General features: G+C 51.4%; 1 protein-coding gene across 3 annotated transcripts in view; it reads right to left on the bottom strand.

Annotated features, from left to right (window-relative positions):
- The window catches only part of DSCAML1 (DS cell adhesion molecule like 1), a 320,759-nt gene that overhangs the window by 117,273 nt on the left and 181,289 nt on the right, over window positions 1-22,197 (bottom strand). The window contains exons 6-12 of one of the 3 annotated variants that reach the window (XM_044997070.1): window positions 21,217-21,492; window positions 19,706-20,002; window positions 17,990-18,022; window positions 15,752-16,024; window positions 7,744-8,022; window positions 7,249-7,368; window positions 5,984-6,160 (exon numbers count right to left, since the gene is read on the bottom strand). In XM_044997070.1, coding sequence (XP_044853005.1) covers window positions 5,984-6,160; window positions 7,249-7,368; window positions 7,744-8,022; window positions 15,752-16,024; window positions 17,990-18,022; window positions 19,706-20,002; window positions 21,217-21,492 — 1,455 coding nt within the window. Of the gene's footprint in view, window positions 1-5,983; window positions 6,161-7,248; window positions 7,369-7,743; window positions 8,023-15,751; window positions 16,025-17,989; window positions 18,023-19,705; window positions 20,003-21,216; window positions 21,493-22,197 lie in introns of those variants that run through there. The other 2 variants (XM_044997071.1, XM_044997073.1) reach the window with 2 other exon arrangements.

Below are 22,197 nucleotides of genomic sequence, written 5' to 3'. Positions count from 1 at the left end.
ACTCTGATTAACTTTCATTTGACTCCATCCACAGTGACCTGCCTTTAAATGAAAGCTCGCACTGATTTCACTTTAATTGGCCTGACATTTCGCTAAACAAAATCAAAAAATGAAACAAAACAAAGAACCCTTATAATGTTTAATTGGCTGTGGCGCTTTGTCTACCTATTCAGTCGAGCCTTTTCAAAGGCTGCCGAGGTCTCCGAGAAATGTAAGAGCACATGCATAATAAGGTTATGTGCTATTCAAGTCAGCAAGCAACCTGTCCTGGGATGCAATTACACAAGGTAGCGGGGATGAGGCGACAGTTCAAACTCTGGATAGTTCTGCACATTCACTCTGGATTAATCGCCTGCGCTTTGTACCTGCATTTTATTGAAGTATTTTGTTTGAAGTTGCTCTTTTCAATTCATCAATCCACAGGAGAAATTAACACATGTGAGGGAAGGGAGGGAAAGACCTTGGTGAAGGGGCTACCAGAGCCAGTCTGTTCATTTCATTTTTTCGACCAGTTTCTAACGTCTGAGCCCTGACTGGGAATTGATAAGCACCGGGTGCAGGGATTCGGGAATGCCAAGCTAGGGACGCCAGCCCCAGCTGGAGTTGGGGTGGCCGCATGACCCAGGCTAGGGCAGACTCACTCATGTTTATTTTGTAATGAAAATCTTTGTGCATCCAAAGAGGAGACCCTGGGTGCAGTAAGCATCAGGTGCTGGCTGGCCCTATTTAAAGCTAGTGGAAATAATCCCCCAGCTCCTACCTGAGCACAGCCAGATTCAACATGCTGGCAGACAGCCTCAAGACGTGGGATGGGTTGGGCCTGGACCAGTCAGTGGGTGAAAACCTCTGTCCAGCCCCTGCCAGTCCCCAAATATGCCACCATAAGGGTCTGATCCTATGAACTTTATTCATGGGAGTAGTGCCACTGAAGTAAATTAGACTTGAATTGAAGGAGAATTGAAACCGGATATCGTAGGAATAACCGAAACATGGTGGAACGGTAGCCATGACTGGAGTACAGGTATGGAAGGGTATGTGCTGTTTAGGAAAGGCCGATGCAAAGGTAAAGGTGGGGGAGTAGCATTGTATATCAATAATGAGGTGAAATGTAATGAAATAACTAGCAATGCAATGGATAATACGGAGTCTGTCTGGGCAATGGTCACATTGGGGAAGAAAACTACTAGAGCCTCACCCGGGATAGTGATTGGGGTGTGCTATAGACCGCCGGGATCTAGCTTGGAGATGGATAGAGAGCTCTTTAATGTTTTTAAGGAGGTAAATACTAATAGGAACTGCTTGATCATGGGGGACTTTAACTTCCCGGATATAGATTGGGAAACAAATGCTAGTAATAATAATAGGGCTCAGCTTTTCCTAGACGTGATAGCTGATGAATTCCTTCATCAAGTGGTTGCTGAACCGACGAGGGGGGATGCCATTTTAGATCTGATTTTGGTGAGTAACGAGGACCTTGTTGAGGAAATAGTTGTAGGGGACAACCTTGGCTCGAGTGATCATGAGCTAATTCGTTTCAAAATAAATGAGAGGATAATCAATATTGCATCTGAGACTAGGGTTTACGATTTCAAAAGGGCTAACTTTACTAAATTAAGGCGACTAGTTAGGGAAGTGGACTGGACTAACATATTTAGGGATCTAAAGGCAGATGACGCCTGGGGTTACTTCAGGTTGAAGTTGCAGGAGTTGTCAGAGGCATGTATCCTGAGAAAGGGAAAACGGCTCGTAGGTAGCAGTTTTAGACCGAGCTGGATGAGCAAGCGTCTTAGAGGGGTCATTAAGAAAAAACAGAAAGCGTACCAGGAGTGGAAAATGGGAGGGATCAGCAAAGAAACCTACCTTATTGAGGTCAGGGGATGTAGGGAAGCAGTGAGAAAGGCAAAGCGACGGGTGGAGATGGACCTAGCGAAGGGGATTAAAACCAATAGCAAAAGGTTTTTTAGCCATATAAATAGGAAGAAAACCAAGAAAGAAGAAGTGGGACCGCTTAAAACTTTAAATGGAGTGGAGATTAGGGATAATCTTGGAATGGCACAATATCTGAACGAATATTTTGCCTCGGTCTTTAATGAGGCTAATGAAGGGCTAAGGAATAGTGATAGAGGGACTGATGGGAATGAAGATATGGGGGTAGACATTACAGTATCTGAGGTAGAAGCCAAACTTGAACAGCTTAATGGAAGTAAATCGGGGGGCCTGGATAATCTTCATCCTAGAATATTAAGGGAATTGGCGAGTGATATTGCTAGCCCGTTAGCGATGATTTTTAATAAATCCCTAAATTCGGGGATTGTACCGTTTGACTGGAGATTAGCTAATGTAGTTCCTATATTCAAGAAGGGGAAAAAAAGTGACCCGGGTAACTACAGGCCAGTTAGTTTAACATCTGTAGTATGCAAAATCATGGAAAAAATTTTAAAAGAGAGAGTGGTTACGGAGCATGAGGCCGATGGCAACTGGGATAGATTACAGCATGGATTTACGAAAGGTAGATCGTGCCAAACCAACCTGATCTCCTTCTTTGAGAAAGTAACAGATTTTTTAGACAAGGGAAATGCAGTGCATCTAATATATCTGGATTTCAGTAAGGCGTTTGATACGGTACCGCATGAGGAATTACTGGTTAAATTGGAAAAGGATCGAAATGAAAATCCAGAGGTGGATAAGGAGCTGGTTAAAGGGGAGACTGCAGAGGGTAGTATTGAAGGGGGAACTGTCGGGTTGGAGGGGGGTTACCAGTGGAGTTCCTCAAGGTTCGGTTTTGGGTCCGATTTTATTCAATCTATTTATTGCTGACCTGGGAACCAAGAGTAGGAGTGGACTGATAAAGTTTGCGGATGACACCAAGTTGGGAGGTATTGCCAACTCGGAAAAGGATCGGGATATCCTCCAGGGAGATTTGGATGACCTTGTAAACTGGAGTATTAGTAACAGGATGAAATTCAATAGTGAGAAGTGTAAGGTTATGCATTTAGGGATGACTAATAAGAATTTTAGTTATAAGCTAGGGACGCACCAGTTGGAAGTAACGGAGGAGGAGAAGGACCTAGGAGTCCTGGTTGATCGTAGGATGACTATGAGTAGGCAATGTGATGTGGCCGTTAAAAAAGCTAATGCGGTCTTGGGATGCATTAGGCGAGGTATTTCTAGTAGGGATAAGGAGGTGCTAGTCCCGTTATATAAGGCGTTGGTGAGACCTCATTTGGAGTATTGTGTGCAGTTTTGGTCTCCCATGTTTAAGAAGGATGAATTCAAACTGGAACGGGTACAAAGAAGGGCCACTAGAATGATCCGAGGAATGGAAGGCCTGTCGTATGAAAGGAGACTTGAGGAGCTCGGTTTGTTTTCCTTAACCAAAAGAAGGATAAGAGGAGATATGATTGCACTCTTTAAATATATCAGAGGGATAAATACCAGGGAAGGAGAGGAATTATTTCAGCTCAGTGCTAATGTGGACACGAGAACAAACGGATATAAATTGTCAGTCAGGAAATTTAGGCTTGAAATTAGACGAAGGTTTCTAACCATCAGGGGAGTGCAATACTGGAACAGCCTACCGAGGGAAATAGTGGGGGCGAAGGACCTCCATGACTTTAAGATTAAGCTAGATAAGTTTATGGAGGAGATGGTATGATAGGATAACGGGCTTAGTCAATAGGTCAATTAAGTGCCACACTGGTAAATAGTACAATGGGTCAATGATATGATATTCTTAACCTTTTTCCAGGGGGTATGGCTGGAGAGTCTTGCCCGCATGCTCGGGGTTCAGCTGACCGCCATATTTGGGTTCGGGAAGGAATTTTCCTCCAGGGTAGATTGGCAGTGGCCCTGGAGGTTTTTCGCCTTCCTCCGAAGCATGGGGCAGGGGTCGCTTGCTAAAGGAGTGGGTGGATCGGCTTATGTGGCCTGCATCTTGCAGGAGGTCAGACTAGATGATCATAATGGTCCCTTCTGATCTTGAATTCTATGATTCTATGATTCTAGACACGCATTGATTTACTCACATGTATTTTCTGGATTGAGGCTTTATAACCAATCAGCTGGGGGAAGATGCATCTTAAATAATAAAAATCACAAAGGGACAGATCCTGAAGTCCTCACTCAGGCAAAGCTCCCCTTGTCTCCACTAAGAGTTGTGTATGTGCAAGGACTAAGGGGAAAGCGTGGGCCATTAATGGTTAGCCTGTCCACAGTTCCTTTCTCCCCATGGATCTCAAAGCACTTTACTTGTGCTACTTAGCTTACAAAAGCCATGAAGGGCTCAGCACTGGACTGGAACAGGACGGCTGTTTAACCACACACAGCAATGCTACACTCTTTAAAGGCAGGAAGTACCAACCTGTGAAATGTGGTGAATAAATAGCTCAAAGGGCTCGCTGCAGCCCTGCGTGATATCGTGTCCCAGCCCGGTAATAAAACCCTGAACATCTGACAATCTGTGACGGAGCCGTGACACGATCTTAACTCGAGTGACACGAGTGAGCCACTGCAGTAATGAGCACAGTTGAGATATTCTGCTTCTTTCAGATTTAAGCTCTTGCAACAACAAAACTAAACAAAAAGGAGCTGGAGATTATCTATTGCGCTGACAGCAGCGAGCGAGGAATCCAATACCGCGCACAGTGTGAACAAGGTCTCTAACAACACTGCCAGGCCCATACGCAGGGAGTTAGCAAAGTTATTTCCCTGCCTCCTTTCCCCTCGGATGATGTAGATCGATTGCCCAGTTTGATTAAGGACAAAGTGTTTTTTGATAGTGTAAGGGAAGCAGCTCCCCGGGGATAGGAATCAATCCCTCTTTCAGCTCCCTCTGCATTGACTGCCAGGGATTCGCATGCTGGTGTGCCGAGGCGGGAAGGGCTTTGCGTGCGATAAAGCATCTGCAAATATAAAAGGAGGGAGCTATCAGATGACATTGCACCGAGCTGGCTGAGACACACCGCTCCAGCGTGGAGAGCCTGGCCCGCAGCCCTGCGCTGCGTTCCCCTGCACCAGGTAGCAACACACAGGATTGAAAATGACCATGTGTCGTCTTTACTGCCCGGGTTATTTGGAACTTTACCCTCCACCCGGCCCCTGGGGATTCGATTTAAGACCTAGCTGGGGCATGAGGCAGTGGGGGAGAGACACAAGCCCAGAGATGCAGGGGACATAAACCCACCCAGACACTGCATTTCTCACTCGGTGCTGTACAGACAGGAGACAAGGCACCCCCTGAAATCTAAGAAAATTTGACCCCCAAAACCAGATGTCGAGATGCAATCCTGGCAGCCTGTAAAGGGCCCCGTTCACCCCTGCAGAACACCACCGATCCCCTCACCAAGGGCAATGGTCCCAATGAATTTACACTCTGCAGCATAATCACTCCCACAATGGCCCCAGGATCGCTCTGTACCAGCTGGTGGGGGGAGGGGAGAGCTGATCCAAAACGTTTGAAATTTCCGTGACATTCTTTGTCAAAATGGAAAAATGTTCTGTGAAAAATCGAATAACCTGACGGACAACCTCCAAGGTCAGTGTTCGGGACCACCTCCGCTGTTACGCAGTCTGTGCATTCCACGGAGACCCTCTGGCCCGTTCCCCCAGCTCACTCGGTTTGACCACACACCCGTCCCCAATGCCTGGAGTCTTTCTCCTCTCCCTGGCGTTTCGAGGGAGGCTGCATTCCAATTTCCTGAGCTCACTGGAACCCCGGCTTTCCTGGCATCCCGATCACATCCTGACGCCAGCACACAGTAACTGACCTCCTCTCTTCCCCCCTGGGCAGCTGTCCTTGCCCCACATTTCCTCTCTCCCTCCAAACACTGTTAGGGGGCCTGTCAAGCCCTGCGGCTGTTCCCTGCTGCCCCTCGTCTTTCCTCTCTGCGTTCAGTTGGAGGGGGGACGTCTCCCCTCTGCCCCCTGGGTGGCTCGCCCTGCTCTCCCCACCTCGGATGCGCTGTGAAATGGCTGAGTTACTTACTCTTGACGGTGAGGAACATGGACTTGCTGATGTCCGTCCCCACGCCATTGCTGGCCTGACAAAGGTAATAGCCGATGTCCTCCTCCAGCACGTGGCGAATGAGCAGCGAGCTGTTGGGGAGGATTTGAATGCGGCCCGTGAGGGGCACAGGATGGTACTGCTGGGGGTTCCCGCTTCCTAGGAGGAGACACGAAGAAACAATCCTCAGAGGACACAACGAAGGCAAAGAAAGTTTAAGGGCACCTGAGACTGGTATTGTCTGTTGCTTTGAAATGTCCCCCGGATTCCTAACGCTTCCCTGTCAGCCTGCCCTGACATCCCTCTACCCAGAGGAGTTCAAGAGAAAAGACAGCTGCCATTGCATGAGCTCCTGGCTGGATCTGCACGCTCAGCTGCCTGCCGCGCGCAAGGCTCAGAACCCGGCTCGCACCATCGCCCACGATGGCGAGCGGATAAAAGATGCAGCCACCAGCAAAAGTGGCACCAGACTGGCTTCACCGCCCCTCCACAGCACAAAAGAAGGGGAAAATAGCCATGCCTGCTGGGGAGAGGGAGAGATTTAAATGTGTCAGGCGTCACAATGGCACCCCCAGAACGGCATCCAAGCGCCAGCAGAAGCTGCGGTAGAAGAGTGAACTTCCAGGCCGGACAGGCCGAAAAGCCCCAGGACAGAGACGCGAGGAAAGGTCTGGTTACAAGACGCTGACCTGTGCTAGGATTTTACAAACCATCAGAGCTCTCTCCTACGAGCCCTTGCAGATGGGCCCCGAGGGCTGAGCACTATCTGCAGCATGCTGTGCCAGGGTGCATGTGGCAGGGAGGAAGGTGGGGCTGCAGCCCATAGGGGCGAGAGGAGATAAAGCCTGGTCAGTCTCCTCAGCTCTCCTCTGGAACGGGCTCAGAGGCTAGTGCCAGGAGGAACACACACATGGCTGTGCATGGAGCCTGCACGTGAGGCACACTTACAAGCTGGCTCCTTCACAGGATGGGCTCTCGCACTAGCGGTGTAGGCGGGATCCTAGTGAGCTATAATCCCAATTGAGCAATATCACATACTGTCTAGCACCCCCTTGTGACTAGCATCGAGGAGAGCCCCTGGAAGGGCTGTCATGGGATAGGAAACCCCCACAGAGAGGAGTAGCCACGGCTGCCACATGCCTTTTCACCCCCCAAGTGTGTCCTTCGCCCAGGCAGAGCAGCTGCCATGAACGGGCCATCCCCCCAACCAGGCGTCACACGCGTGAGAGACCACAGCTCACACCTACCTTTTGCATGCTTCCACATGACCTTGGGAGGGGGATACCCATCCACAGAGCAGTTCAACACCCCTGCTTTGCCATAGATGCCATCCTGGTTGTTGGGCTGGACCACGAAACGAGGCGGCACTGGGGAAGTTAAAGAACAGCGTGATCACCATGGCTGAAACCCACCATGGCTCTCGGGGGGCTCATCTCGCTGATTCAGCAGCACAGGCCTCCTGCTTGTACCGCTGCAGTCTCACTGGTGCTGTCTCTGTTCCGCTGCCTCATTTCAAACCCCACCTGCAGTGCTCTTTTCTCTCCCATCTATGCCTCTGAAGTCTCTCTCCTCCTGCCACCCTCTACCTCCGTCTCACTTACCCCCAAAGAGGGCACAGGCTGCTTTGGTTTGCAACGCCCCCCGTCTCGGGAACGTGGCCCTAACAACAGATGACGCTCAGAGGACAAAACTATGAGTGTGCAAAGCCACATCCCGCCCCCTGGGGCGCCCCAGGCTCTCACCTCGCACGATCAGCTGCCGCTCACGGCTGACGGTGGCGGCGGCGTTGCTGGCAATGCACGTGTAGTTGCCGTTGTGCTTGAGGGAGACGCTGGAGATCTGCAGGGAGCTCATGAACTCTTTGCTCTCGATGGTGACCCCCGAGCCAGAGATGATCACCTGCCCATCCTTCCGCCAGGTGATGCGGATGGGCATGTCCCCCGAGGAGACCACGCAGGGGATGTAGAGGAGCTGGCCGATGGAGGCCGGTGGGAACTCGAAGGGCTGGATCAGGGGAGGGACTGGCAAGGCAAGGAGCAAAACAATGAGGAGCCTGGTTTGGAAGAAGGACCCAGAATCATTTAAAAATTCATCCAGAAAGTCACTGGGGCAAATTCAGCCCTGTGGGGAGTAGACCCAACTCCTACGGCGTCCAAGGAGCAGCTGTGCCCACTCGCACTGTGTGGAACCGAACCCAGCACCTTCCTCGTGGCCACACAGCATACCGTGGGCCCCACTAGTGGGCCCCACTAGTGGTGAGTGTACCGGTTCCATTGTGCTGACCCCCTGTGTCATGCCAGGGCAATTTAACATGCCTTTAAGGGGCCCACCTGGCCGCAAGTTGAGGGGCTGTGTGCCATAAGTGATGTTATGTCTCATGGCCACATCTGTGACACAAATCTATTGTCACATCAGCCAAGATGGCCCACATTGCTGGAAACAAGGAGGTTTTTATTCCAACATCAGAGGGGAAGCCATGTTAGTCTGGATCTGTAAAAGCAGCAAAGAATCCTGTGGCACCTTATAGACTAACAAACGTTTTGGAGCATGAGCTTTCGTGGGTGAACACCCACTTCGTCGGATGCAAGAGACGAAGTGGGTATTCACCCACGAAAGCTCATGCTCCAAAACGTCTGTTAGTCTATAAGGTGCCACAGGATTCTTTGCTGCTTTTATTCCAACAGTTAGCACTCTCAGCAGAGGGTAAAAGATATCTATGAGTATGGAACTAAGGGACACTTCATCCATCTCAAAGAACCACAGCCTACGTTAGATACAGACAAATCCCGAGGGATCAAACCCACCAGGCACCCACATGGGAAGTTCTGCACTGAACCCCTCTGCGTGTGCTGGCTGAAATTCCTCCGCAGCATTTATCTGCTGCTAGCAAAGCACTTTGATGCTTTTCTTGAAGGCAAAGGCTACCACACCAACCGTTATCTTTATGAGAACGTTAGGACTGGTCTCCACTTCAAATGCCGCGCTGCTGTAGTGCCTCAGTGAAGGCACTACCTACACGAAGGGAGGGGTTCTCCTCTTGGCAGAGGTGATCCACCTCCCTGTGGGGCCGGAGCTAGGTCGACGGGAAAATTCTCCTGTTGACCCAACGCTGTCTACACTGGGGGTGAGGTCGGTTTGACTGCGTTGCTCAGAGGCGAGGATTTTTCACAACTGAGAGAGTGACGACGTATTCAGCCAACGGCGGGAGGGGAAGGCAAGAGGTAGATGATTGGCTTAACAAGGCCCAGCACCGGGTAGATGCGCTCTCCTTTCAGCAGGCTCCATAATTCAATTAGTCGGCTGCCCACCGTCTCCTTGGCAGAAATAAGACGCTCTTTCCTTTGAAAGCTGAAGCCCCTAACCGGGAACTGATCGGCATGACATGATGTGTGCGCCTTCAGCTCCTTCTCTAGCTATCCAGGACCCATCACCGCAGTGCCTGGCCCCAGTGAGGACAGGGACCGAGCTCTGAGAGGGGGTGCGGAGACAGAGGTGGGGAATCATCCATTCACGGCATAAACCATTGTTCAAGTGTCTCTAGCCAAACGCTATTTTCTCACACACCGTGAGCGGGAGCCTCCTGGGACGGTGGCATGGCGGGGGGCGTGGATGGGGGAAAGGGAGGTCTCAAGCAGAGATTGGGGACGTGCCAACAAGGCAGCTGCATGTGTCACCTTCCCAGCATTAGCCCCTCCTCGCAGGCCAAAGTGGAGGGAGAGGTTGGAACAGGTGAGTGTGACAGGAGGGGGCCTGAAAGCACTGGTGTCCAAAGGTGATTCTAGCACATTCTGTGCAAGTGTGCGAGCCTGAGTGTGTCCATTGCAACCTCCCCAAGTCAGTCCAGCAGGCACTGGCATTATCCCGCAGCTCGGTTATGCTGAGCTGGCATTTCAACCCTTGTTCTCTTCCTCACTGCCCATCCTCCCCTCTTTGAGCCAAATCTTTAGTTAACAGCAGAATGCCAATACTACTAAGAGCCTTTTACTGGCATCTTCTGTTTGAGGATTAATGAAGGCTCCCACCCTCCAACGATGCAAGACAATATCACTACCCCTATGGTACGGATTGGGAAGACTGAGGGTCTGGGAGGTAACCTAAGGCCACGTGCCTGTGGCTGATCTGGAAACAGAACCGAGGAAACCTGGCTCCTGCTCCCTGCCATGGCCTGACACCGCTCTTTCGTGGTAGGCGGGAAGGAAGCCAGAGCTAACATTATTCCCCAGGCCAGTGGCTAAATGAAAGGCAAGGAGGTTCTGGTTTAGCTGATTTCTAACAACAAGAGCATCTCTCCCTTTGTGGTTCTGAGATACAGCTCCCTCACCACACCGCCATGGTGCAATGCCATGAGGGCTCCTCTCCCACTATCCTATACATTAGTCAGTGAATTGCAGAGAATAGCGGATAACCAGATAACTGCTACCCTGAAACACAAACTGCAGCGAAGGAGCCAACAGTGCAAAGCACCAGGCTCAGTCCGAGCACAGGGATGTCCTCATTGGTGCCCTGGGAGCAGATACAGGCAGGAGAACCCCTTTCCAATGGGACGAGGCTGCTCCATTAGCTCAGCTGCAGAGGAATGACTCAAGAAACTGGAGCCATGGAGCCAGCAGTGCCTGTTTTCCATAATTAATGAATAATTAATTGTGTATGCTCTGCAGTCTATTGCAGAGGGGAGGAGGCTTTGTGTATCCATGCAACGCTCTCTCCCAGCACACCCCACAGGCCTCTTTAAACACCAACAAAACAACACAGCCCAGCAAGAATTCGGCAGAGGAATCTCCCAGGTTCTAACTCTCTTGACACCAGCCTGCGCTTATAAGGTTTTTTATATTCTACATGAACTTCTTGATGTTGGGACAACTATGAATTCTCCTCTCCCTAGAGCTCCCACGTGTTCTGCAAGAGCACAGCACAGCTACGGCAGCTCAGGAAAGCGATCACAAATGCACAAGCCCTTTTACTCTACAGACCTGGGTTTCAGAGCCTGGTAATTCACAAGAGGAGTAAGTGCATGTGGGGGTCTCATCCCAGACAGTGGAGCCAGCACCCCGGATTGGAATTAACTGGGCAGGGGAGTGCAGGTCAGGCCTGAAGTGACGCAGCAGGGCTGGGAGAGTGCCAGAAGTGGGTCACACGGCAGTGTGGGTTAGGGAGCAGGTGCACTGGTGTTCAGGGATTCCTTCACAGAGAAAGCTTGTGTAGGTGTACCCCAGTGCAGACTTGGCTCTGAGTATTGCTATTTAAATCACCAGCACCAAATCCACACATAATGAGGTTAAAAGAAGAGTAGAGGTTTAGTCTGCTGCCTGGAATAGCGAGCACAGCTGTTAGAGAGGATCCCATGGGGGAGGATACTCTGACAGTGCTGTCAGAGGAGACAAAGAGACCACTAAGGACAAGAGGTCCCAGTGATGACAGCTGATGGCTTCTGTAGCTGTAACAGGAGGGGTTCCGGGCTCCATGTCTCCCAGAAGCTGATGAGCAAGAAGGCTGGGCCATGAAAGAGACAGGGATTCTAAACTAAATAGCACAAATGAAATCTGAGCAGGATTTTGGGACTGGAATATAAAACTGTTGGAGCCTAAAAGCGACACTCCATGGAGAGTGTGGAGATCACTGCACTCCAAGAGACTACAGCCAAAACAGATTTGAATGTAACTGCTGATGCAGAATGGGGAAGGACCGGGGGTGGGGGATTTCCATCACCCCAAGTGGAAGGACTTTCTCATGCTCACCCCCCCTGGATCACAAGCTGCTGACCTCAGGGGGACACCAAGACATTGTCACTTGGGCGGACACAGCTGAGCGGAACCCACTGCTTTTCACTTTGCAATTGTTTCCCAAGGTTGTCGTCTTGTCTCTGCTTTTCTAGTAGGCCCCTAATTAGCACAATACAGGGTCCATTCACCCCACCCTGGGCTGTGTGCCCAGGGTCCGTCTCCTCAGCCCTTGCCCTAGGGTGAGAGGGTTACATTTGTAGTCAGGACTTTGGCTCAGTGCCTCTTCGGCTCCCTCTCCACTAGAGTGGGGAATCAAGCCTCCCAGCTCAGGCAGATAGACTTGCACTAGCCAGGCTCCGGTTAGCAAGCTAAAAATAGCAGTGTGGACGTTGTGGCTTGGGCCCTGTAGGCATCAGCACCCCAGCTCCTGCCCAAGCCCAAGCCAGAACATCCACACTGCTATTTTTAGCTCGCTAACTGGAGCCCTGCCAGTGCAAGTTGTCTGCCCGAGCTGGGAGGCTCATTCCCAGCTGCAGTGTAGATACACCCTTTGTTTCAGCCCCGTCGAGGCAGCACCATTGACAGAACTGGGTCCCGGGGCGAGGAGATCTGGTCCCACACCCTCAGCCTGGCCTGGAGGTCAGTACAAGGTGACACTGTAGAACATGGGTAACGCAGCTATCCCCAAACCATTACTGCTCCCCTCTCCACGGCATGCCCCCTAGTCATACCACTACAGGCAGCAGCCAGAGAGAGAAAGCACCTCAAAGTCCTTCCTGTCCCGAGCAATGCCCCATTCACACCACTCCTGGGGAGAGCTCTATGCGGAGCACACCCACAGCATCAGCTCAACAGTGACTGGCTCTCAAAGAGGGAAAAGCAGCTGGAGACGTAAACACAGGATGAAGATTTAAAAAAAGACTAGCACGAACACACTAGGCACAGGTGCAAGGGGTGCTATAAAGCTTATAATATCACTTGCTTCGGAAGACCTGCATAACTCACTTGTGGCACTTAATGTGGCCACCTGGCACTTTGGCAATAAAAGCTTTTCAGCATTCCATGCCATTGCATAGTCTATATGTATATACCGTTCGAGTTATTTACTCTGGTCTTTGGAGCCGCTCAGATTGCTTTCCAGGGCATTTTCAATTTTTTTCCATGGGTCTTTTATCTGATGGCCAATAAATATATAAATAAATAAACAAACATCTAAATTCTGGCATAAATTCTAACCAGCTATGCTGCAGATGAAATAAACATGTCTCTCTTCCAATCAGAATGGCCCTATCAGCCAGACCGGAGAACATTTAAATCAGCTCAACTTTCTACAACTGTCACCAACTACTGATCAAGACAGTAAATCCCGGCTCCGAAGGGTTTGCATATCAATGGGAACCCAGAATATATGGGTCTGCAGCTCAACTTCAGCATTCTCTAATGGCACCTTCTAGAGATTGAGAAAAGTTGAATTATGTTATGCTTTTTCCGTAAGTGCGGGCTTGTGTTGGTAAAGAAAAATTGTACTGCTAGCTAACAAAAACATAACGCTGCCATGCGCAGCCAGAGAAGTGAGCGGGGAGGCCTGTGGTCTGTCCCCTGCTGAAATGTTTTCCTAGTGCAAACCTAGTTCTCAAAGCGTCTCAAGTGCGGAGACTCCTGCCGCCTGCCTTTGCAGACTGAGTTCTTTTGGTGGGAGGCTCCATTCCTCAATGCAGCTGCCTCTCTGACACACACACACACACACACACACACACACACACGGCATTCTCCACTGCACTCTCCAGGTGCTCCTTGTAAGCCCACCCCTTTTGCACCAGATGCTCCTTGTAAGCCCACCCCTTTTGCACCGAAACACCATGCCAGCTTAGGGACATTTTGTCCCGAGCTTTAGCACCTACACTAGACTATGCAGGTATATAGGACATTGCTGAGATTGGTATCCCTGAGTGAAGCAGGCGAGATTTAGGGTTTGGTGCAGGCTCAGGATTTCACATGGTTTTCTCAGAAAACATGATGGTTTCATTCCAAGTTCGGCTTTGTTTACTGTAAACCTGTATTGACAATGCACAAGGGTCAGCTCTCCCCACAGGAGCCCAATGAGTTTTGTAAAGCTCAAACCAGCAATAAAATCTCAGATAAACTGTACCATGAAGTGTAAGGCGCAGAAGGGATTTGTGACAAGAAGAAGAAATGCAGATGTCTTCTCCCTCTTCCCAGCTTTCCTACCACTCGTTTCACACAAGCATCAAGGGCTCCCAAACATACGGACAACAGGTGTCTTATTGCCACACTCCCAAACTGTCTACCCTGAGCCTACCCCACAAGGAACTCACCCAAGGTATCCTCACTTGGAATCCCCCTGCATGACCAGTTGCCAGGATGCCTGGCAGACCATTAACTTTAGTGCACTAGCAAGTGCTGCTGAATGCACTGTGTCCTCTTGAGAGCTCGTGTTAATCCCTTTCAGGGGTGGTGGCTTCCAAAATAAAAAAGCTCCTGCTAGCAAAGACACCCAGTGCAGTTACCAACCCTGTAGGGCTCCCCATGACAGAGAAGGCCTTTCTGCAGCTCTCTGACCCATGCCATCTACAATACACAGCTTCCTCCATGTTCCTTTTGCAAAGCCTTGGAGGAGAGTACTAACTAATCAAGTGGCGGAATCCATAATCAGCATGGATGCATGCTCCTGCTAACCCAATTCCTAATGAGGATATGAAGGATGGGGCATCAGAACAAAACCCACTGCAGAACTGAAGGGCATTCCAGAAATACTCGGCTCCACGAGACGGAGAGAAAGAACTGCCTTTCTCTCTCCCCTGCTGTGGCTGTGTTTGTCGAAATGATTTACTGCACCCACCAAGCTGGCGACAGTCTGAGGAGCCCCGACAACCCTGAGGATGGAAGATACTGTAGCATCGCACGCTCATAACACAATCTCAGCAAGTCACTGGAATGGAATGCATCAGATTCAATTCATTAGGACTGATAGCTCCCTGAATGGGGCTGAATAATTGATGGGCTGTAGAAGCTTTTAAGATGTTCTGTACGCTCGGAAGACTGAGTGTATTATTTTTTTAAAAGCTAACACACACAGCAAAACCCCAACGAAGGTGATCTGAGCAAAGGTTAGATGTTTTAATACTTTGTGTTTACACTGTCAATTCTTGCTCCATTGCTTGTAATGGGAAATGGATACACTATGGAGAGGGAGCGGCAGGTCCAGGCAGTTATTCAGCAGTAACTGAACTAATTCACTGGGGCTGCAGCAGCTAACCCAGGAGGATGGGAATTGATCTTGGACCCATGTAACATTTGCACTGCAAGTCCACGGTCTGGCCGAAGAGCCCATGGTGTGTCCAATGGAGCAAGACGCTTCCCTGCTTGGCTTATCCACCTTCATCCCACAGCAGCAACGTGCTCAAAATTATTCGAGTGCGACCTCTGCTCTGCCTGGGCTCCCAAACGTGCCACCCCTGGGGAAGAAGTTGTACGTGTGCAACTGAGCACGGGGAGCTCTTGGTGCCCCCGGGGCTGTGGGTGGGAGGCAGACTAGTCAGTGCAGCCGAACGTCCAGAAGAGCATGGGAGGGGAGAGGTGCCTCTTGCAGCATCTGTCAAGATTGCCTGGGACTGGCAATTGGAAAAGGCTTCGGCAACCAACATCTCACAGGCAGGAGATTGGGGATTTTCCAGCAGCGTTCCTGACTGTTACCCTTTCTCCCCTCCCCACTGCTGGGCTCCCCAAGACCAAACCAGGCTGAGCTGACTGTGTTCTCTTGGCCTCCCGCCCCAGTAAAACCCAGGGATGGTGGGACAGCTCTGACTCTCTGGTGCGCACGCGTCAGAGAGAGAACGCCAAAAGGACAATGCTGAAATTAGCCAGCTGGGCTGCTGGCTACAACCGGCACCTCCCTGAAAGTCCCCTGCAGCTAGCACACGAGAGACTCAAAGAACTGGCAGGACACCAGAGTAGGAGAGTGAGTCCCCTGTTAAAGCCAGGGGCAGCGTTAGAGCTCCCAGCCTCCTACCTTTCACGGTAACGTGGACACTCTGGCTGATGGAAAGCTGCGGCTGGATCAGGACGCTGCAGAGATACTCCCCTTCATCCATGCCCTTCTGCACATCCATCAGCTTAAGGGTCCCGTTCTCAAAGACCACCTGGCGGTGGTTATCTGGAAGCAGCAAGGCGTCCTTGTACCACTTGATGGAATAGTACGGATACCCGATCACCCTGCAGTTGATGAAGGTGTCCCTACCCGCCACTGCCGTTATATTCTTCATGGCTCGGATACTCGGGGGACCTACATTGTGGGAAGGATGAAAGAGGCAGGCTAGGTTAATTCCGAAGAGCAATTTGTTTGCACACAGATCTGTTGCTATTTCAGAGCACATTTCATAGGCAAATGAGGCAAGATAAACACTTAGGGTTTGCTTGTGTTTGGGAAGGGGGAGGCAACAGCTCAAATATGGGTGCCCCCGCCATCCTGCACACACTCAGAAATTGCAGAGCCAGCTTTTGACAAACTTTGGCACCAGTCACTGGTGCACAAAGGGTGGGATATTCCAAAGGGTGCACGCGCCCCACTGAAAGTCACTGGGACACGTGCTCCAGAACCACTTAGCTGCTTTTTAAAATCACAGCCAAATTGTGTGGGTGTCACTTCCATACTCAGCTGTGAAAGTTCTGTCCCCGGGGCACTCTGTGCACACCTCTGAACCCACCCCTGCTAATGCTAGGGACAGACTGTATGTTTCTGCCCTGCTTCCCTAAGCTCCATTCAGCTTCTAACACACTCCCAGCTGCCCTGCATGTCTCTTTGAAAAACAAAGCTACCCCTCTCTTGCTGAAGGAATATGCCGGGAGCAGGACCTTATGCCACCAACCTCAATTGCAAACTATTTTACCTTAACTTTAAAAAGCAGCCTGCCTGAGCCTCCAGCTGAGGATCTACCGCTTAGCGGTTTCTATCTGGCTTTGAGACTGGTTTATGGATCAGGAGAACACTACACTTGAGTATTTCAACACCATGTTTCTTAGATCAACAATCGAATTGTTCTCCTGTTTATCAGCTGTTGCCCAAATGAAACAGCAACCTAATACTCCACCTACAGTGTAAAGATCAACTGTATCTCGGCTCCCAGCCTGCGGTGAACTGCAGAACTCCCACTTTATCAGGTATGCAGGACACTCCTACAGAAGATCCATTTCCTTGGCATGTAAAACAAACGCATTCAAAAGCAGTTTGCTGCTTTCGCTTTTTAATGCTTTTCCTATCTCTCCTACCCACTCTCTCCAAAAGTTACTGAGAAGGGATTCCACAATTGGGGGAGTTTTCCTGGAAACTCTGAAAATAAGATGAGATTGGGGGTGGGGGGTGGCAGAAGCGGGGGAAGGTGCTTTGGTGACGCTTTCAGCTGCCTCATGTTCTGGTAAAGCCACCACTTTTAATGCTCCAAAGCAATTGGGAAATAATATAAAAAATGGATTTAAAAAGTCTCTTTCTGCCAGCCATCACTCTGGGGTGCCGACGGGATACGACTTTAAAAATGGAGAGTCCATCAAAAGAAAACATCCGGCAAAGAAAAAAGCATCTTATAAGAGGCATCAGCCACAAAGTTCTCCCCTGAGCACTGAAGCAGAAAAGGGCTGCACACCCCCAGACAGTTCTGGGGTGGAACGGAAACAATCCAGGCAACTTTGAGCCTGTAACTTGACTCAAATTCAGCACTGGTAGCTTCAGACCCAGCTAACTCACCTTGAGCAGCCTTGGGAACACACACCCGTGCATTGTACTGGCCATGGAACACTGGCTTCCTGACCAGCAGAAAAGAAAGGGTGTGGGTGGGTGTGTAAAAGTAGGAGTAAATTTCACAGAGGACTTGGAAAAGTTTTAAAAACTTGCTCCTGATGAACAGCCCCTTGGCCCTGTCGGAGAGATGTGCACGTACCCAGGCTAAGGAACCCTGCATTCTAATCTAGGGATCTGTGGTTAAAAAACAAAAAACAAAAAGTTCAACACCAAACTTTGCTAGTGGTTCCCATTGCTAAGCAATGAACTTGCTCCAGATTTAGTGATAAACGGCTGCCAAAGCCCAGCTTCACTGGACTTCCAGACAAACACCACTAGATCCATGGCAAACTGGAGAGACAGATGAACACGGCCATTCAAACTTGCTCCTGGTAGATAAAATAATGTTACTTTTGGCTTTGTCTAGTTCATACCTATACAATCAGAAGCGTGAACTGTCACCGGCTAATACTGTACCTTGTGTCTTAGAATTTTGCCCACCAGAAGTCCCTGTAATGCAAAGAACAGGATGCTCCAACCATAACAAGAGGAATGATTAACAGCACAATGGATTTGAGCAGACAAAGAAAATACAGCTATTACAAATCAAAGGGAAAATTCAGTTCGTTTGTCATGATTTAACAAATTGGCTCGCCCTCGGGTCTAATACACATTCCAGCGCCTATGGGCAGTTAGTGCTGGGAAGGAAGGACAGAGTCGGAGTTATGAGGTGGACAGGTCAGAGGTGAGGCAGGGCCCCAAGTCACTGGGGAGTTAAAACAAGTAGGGGGAAGTTAGGCAGAGGCCTTGCAGGGCACGCTCCCACAGGCCATCACAACTGCTCACACTCTGGGACTGGGCACGTGATCAGCTGGAGCTCCTCTCCAGGGGAACAGACATTTACAAACTGCACTTTGATCAACAGCATGAGAGCAGAGTGGGTGAGTGCGCTAGCTCTCATCTCTGGGGACCTGGGTTCCAGATCCTCCTAGGGCTGTAGTGGGAATTAAATTGGCGGCTCCTCCCAAATGCAGTAGTTGGTGCAGCTGGCAATATCTGCTCAGAAACCAATGACTGGTATTGCTGGAGGTGCTGCAGAGGACACTGCAGGCTAGGACCAAGATGCATTAGGATTAGGAGGGAGGAGAAGAGGGATTTCTCCCACTGCCCAGATTGAAGTACTAGGAGGTGGTGGAGCAGATCAGGAGCGAGTTACACTGGCAAAGCCGGGGCAGTGGGGCAGGACTGGAAGTGGGGTGCTGCAGATCAGGACTGGTGTGCATTGGCAGGGTGGGGCATATGAAGCTTGCACTCTGCCTAACTTCCGGCAGCAAAATCCTGCACTTTGATGAGTGTTAACTTCTCCCACAAACTTTGCAGAAAAATAAATGGAAAGGACATGCAGCTTGAAGGTGGAAATTGCAATGAACTTCTCTGGCATTTGACAGCCACCAGCTCTTGGGGAGTCTGGATCTGCAGTCTGCTCCAATGTAGCCCTGGAACATAACCCCTGAGGAGCAGGGAACCACGTGCCGCTGAGATGCACGGGGCTTCCTCAGTCAGCACCTCTGCAGCACGGTGACCCTGACAACGCCCCAGGAACAGAGCAGAGCCACTCTCCGCGAGCTGGCCCACGAGACAGGGCTCTGCTTGACAAACTGAGCCGTTTGCCTCACTCTGTTACAAAATGTTTGGAACGGGAGAGCCGAGCACCTCGGGACGGCTAGCCAGGGCCAGGCCGGGGCCCGTCCAGCCCCGTCTCCGACAGCGGCCATCACCAGATGCTTCAGAGGAGGGTGCAACTCATTTCCCACTGCTGAATCACAGAATCATCGAATATCTGAAGCTTAGCTTCGGGAGAGCAGCGTGGGGGTTCACCACACTCCTCAGGGCTGTCGATGTCCACAACAGCCACATAAAAACCCGATTCTTCTGGGATTCCTGCTAAGCTTTTGGCCTCAATATTATCTTGTGGCAATGAGTTCCATAGGCTCCCCACGTCCTGCCTCACTTGATGAGCCACAGGGAAGGTTTGTTCGACCAAGTGCATGCTGATGATTTGAAGCAACTTTAAAAGTACGGCAGGGCAGTGGAGGAGCTGGGTGGAACGGCACAAAAGAAGAGAGATTCTACCAAAAAACAGAACAGAACAAAGGACGAGTCCTATGCTGATATTTAAAAGTAGACAGGCACCTCTTACGTTTATTCGCGCTTGGTATTCGGCGCTGCCCACCGAGTTCCGCGCGGCGCACCGGTACACCCCTCCATCCTTGATCTGCGGGCTGGTCACGTTCATGTGGCTCACGGTGGTGCCGTCCGACATGGTGTACTGGTTGGTGCGGTGTCCGTTGTCCCTCTGGATGGGCTCATCGTCCAAGGCCCAGGTGATGGTGGGTGGGGGAGCGCCTTTGGCGGCACACATCAGGGAGAACTGCTCGCCCGGGTTGACCACTTTCTCGCTGAAGGAGGAGACGATCCGGGGGGTCCCATCTAGGAGAGACACCCGGAGAGGGGCACGTTAGGGCTTCAGGCTGGAGCCCTCGCAAGCAGCTGCGTTTAGGCACAAGCTGGACTGAGGGTTTTACACACTGCTTAGACTGTGCGTTCTCTGGGGGCAGGGGGCATCCTGTTCTGTTTGTCCAGGGCCCAGCACAACGGGGTTCTGGTCCAGGCCTGTGGCTCCTAGTGCTTCCGCGACACAAACAAACAACAACAAACCAACGGGGTGACCGTGCCTGACACGCCATGCTCCCATCATGCCCAGCCTGCATTCCCCAGGGAGGAGGGCTGCTGCTGTCAAAGGGGCTGGTGAGAACCGGGGGGACATCAGCTTAGTGGCGTTTTTCAGATGAGACGTAAAAGGGAGCGTGAGGGGGCAGGGACACAGGGCCCAGCCTTCCCCCTGGCACATGCACTCGAAGGAAGGACACTGCTTGGGAGGCAGAGGAGGGAGAACGCCTCAGGGGAGGATAGGCCCAGACCCAAGGCCAGGGCACCACCATGATCCCCATCTGGCAGCTCCTCCTGTCCCCACTGTCGCTTCTGTTGCTTTCTTGGTACAGACCCTCCCTGCAGAGGACAGGGCCCAGCTGTGGTTCTCTCCCTGCAGTTACCACAGCAGCTTACACCTGTTATCAAAAGTGCCCTAGGACCTTCACTAAGGGACAGCACCTTCCTGACCACACCGTGTCTGGGAAGGACATTCAGCCTCACCCAACTCCTCCTGCAGACAGGAATTCTTCTTCCCTCCCTTTCCTGAAATACTGGGCAGCGTTGCTAGGTGCTGTTAAATAAGCATTGGTTCCCCCCCAGAGATAGCTGCATTTCAGTGCTGGGTTGAGTGACCCCTACATCACATGGGCATTGCATGGCCTAGTTCAGTGACCTGTTGTGAAGCACCTTGGGAGCGCTGGGAGTGGGGAGAGCTTGGCATAGCAGAACCTCTTCGCTTCCAGGTGCAGAAGGGGGCAAGCCTTGCCAGCACAGGATGTAGAGGGGTGTGTGGAGACCGCTCTGGAGCCCACTGGCCAGTACACACAGGCCAGGAAGTAGGGTCTAATTAAGGGGCAGCATACTCCTCTCCTAGGGATGCTGTAAGTCTCCCCTGCACTTGTTCTGCACACAGAGCTTCCAGGGGTGGCAGAGGATGCTGGAGAGACCCTCTGACTCCCCTCCTCACCGTCATGCCCGGGAAGCCGACTCACCCTCCAGCGCGATGATGGAGAAGTCCTGCGCCGTTTGGGCTTTCCGGGTGGCAAAACACTGGTAGGCCCCAGAGTGACTCTTCTGCGCGGCAGTGATGAGGAGGGTCTCGTTGCTAATCCCCCGGATGGAGATGTAGTTGTCCAGCACCACCAGGTCTGTGTTGCGGTACCAGCGGAGGGCGTACTCGGGCGAGCCGCTGAGGGCACAGGAGAGGATGACTGTGCTGCCAATGCCTGTCTTCAGCTTCTTTGGCGTGAGGCTGACGTGCAGAGGGTCTGTGCAAGACAGGGTGGGAGGCAAGAGAAAAAACACTCAGGGCTCATGGCCTGGGGAAAGGATCTAGCGAGCGCTCTCTCGCTAGCGCGGTGGAGGGCCCCAGGGGAACCCGAGTGACACCAGCCGAGCTGCACCAGGGTGTGATCTGGCCCCATCACGCTGACTAGCAGCGAGGTCTCCCTTCTACTCCCTGGGCTGCAGCAGGAGGATGCCAGCAAGCTGCTGTCGGGAACGCTGCAAGTGACCTGCCGCAGTGAGCACAGCAAGGCCTTGGCTTCACTAGGAACCAGGTGTGTTTTCAACACGCACTAGCGAGCACACGCTCAAGTCCTAGTGTAGACAAGGCAATTTGCATTCAAACGTGTGTTCGCTGGCCGGGGTCAGGAGTCTGCCTCAACCAGCAAACTCCTGGGAAGGGCAGACCTGCTTCAGACCCAGCCCCCTGCTCCTAAGCCTTTCCATTAGCCACTGAGTCAGGAGCAAGAGCTGATTTGGCGAGGGGAAAGGGGGCTTGCTGGAAGCAGGAGCATTACACAAAACCTACCCCTGATGGGGGCTAGATGGGGGGAGGGGCAGGGTGTTAGTGCAGCTGCACCCATCACAGCGCAGGGGGCAGGGCGAGGCCGGCATGGCGGCCGGCACCAGCTCGGCTGGGAGACGGAGCACTGCTTGCACAGCGCACTCTGTGAGTCCCTTGATTAACG

The sequence above is a fragment of the Mauremys mutica genome, chromosome 22 (genome assembly GCF_020497125.1).
Source record: "Mauremys mutica isolate MM-2020 ecotype Southern chromosome 22, ASM2049712v1, whole genome shotgun sequence".
NCBI lineage: Eukaryota > Metazoa > Chordata > Testudines > Geoemydidae > Mauremys > Mauremys mutica.
The sequence above is the reverse complement of the archived record's forward strand: the minus strand, read 5'-3'. Positions and strand labels throughout refer to the sequence as shown.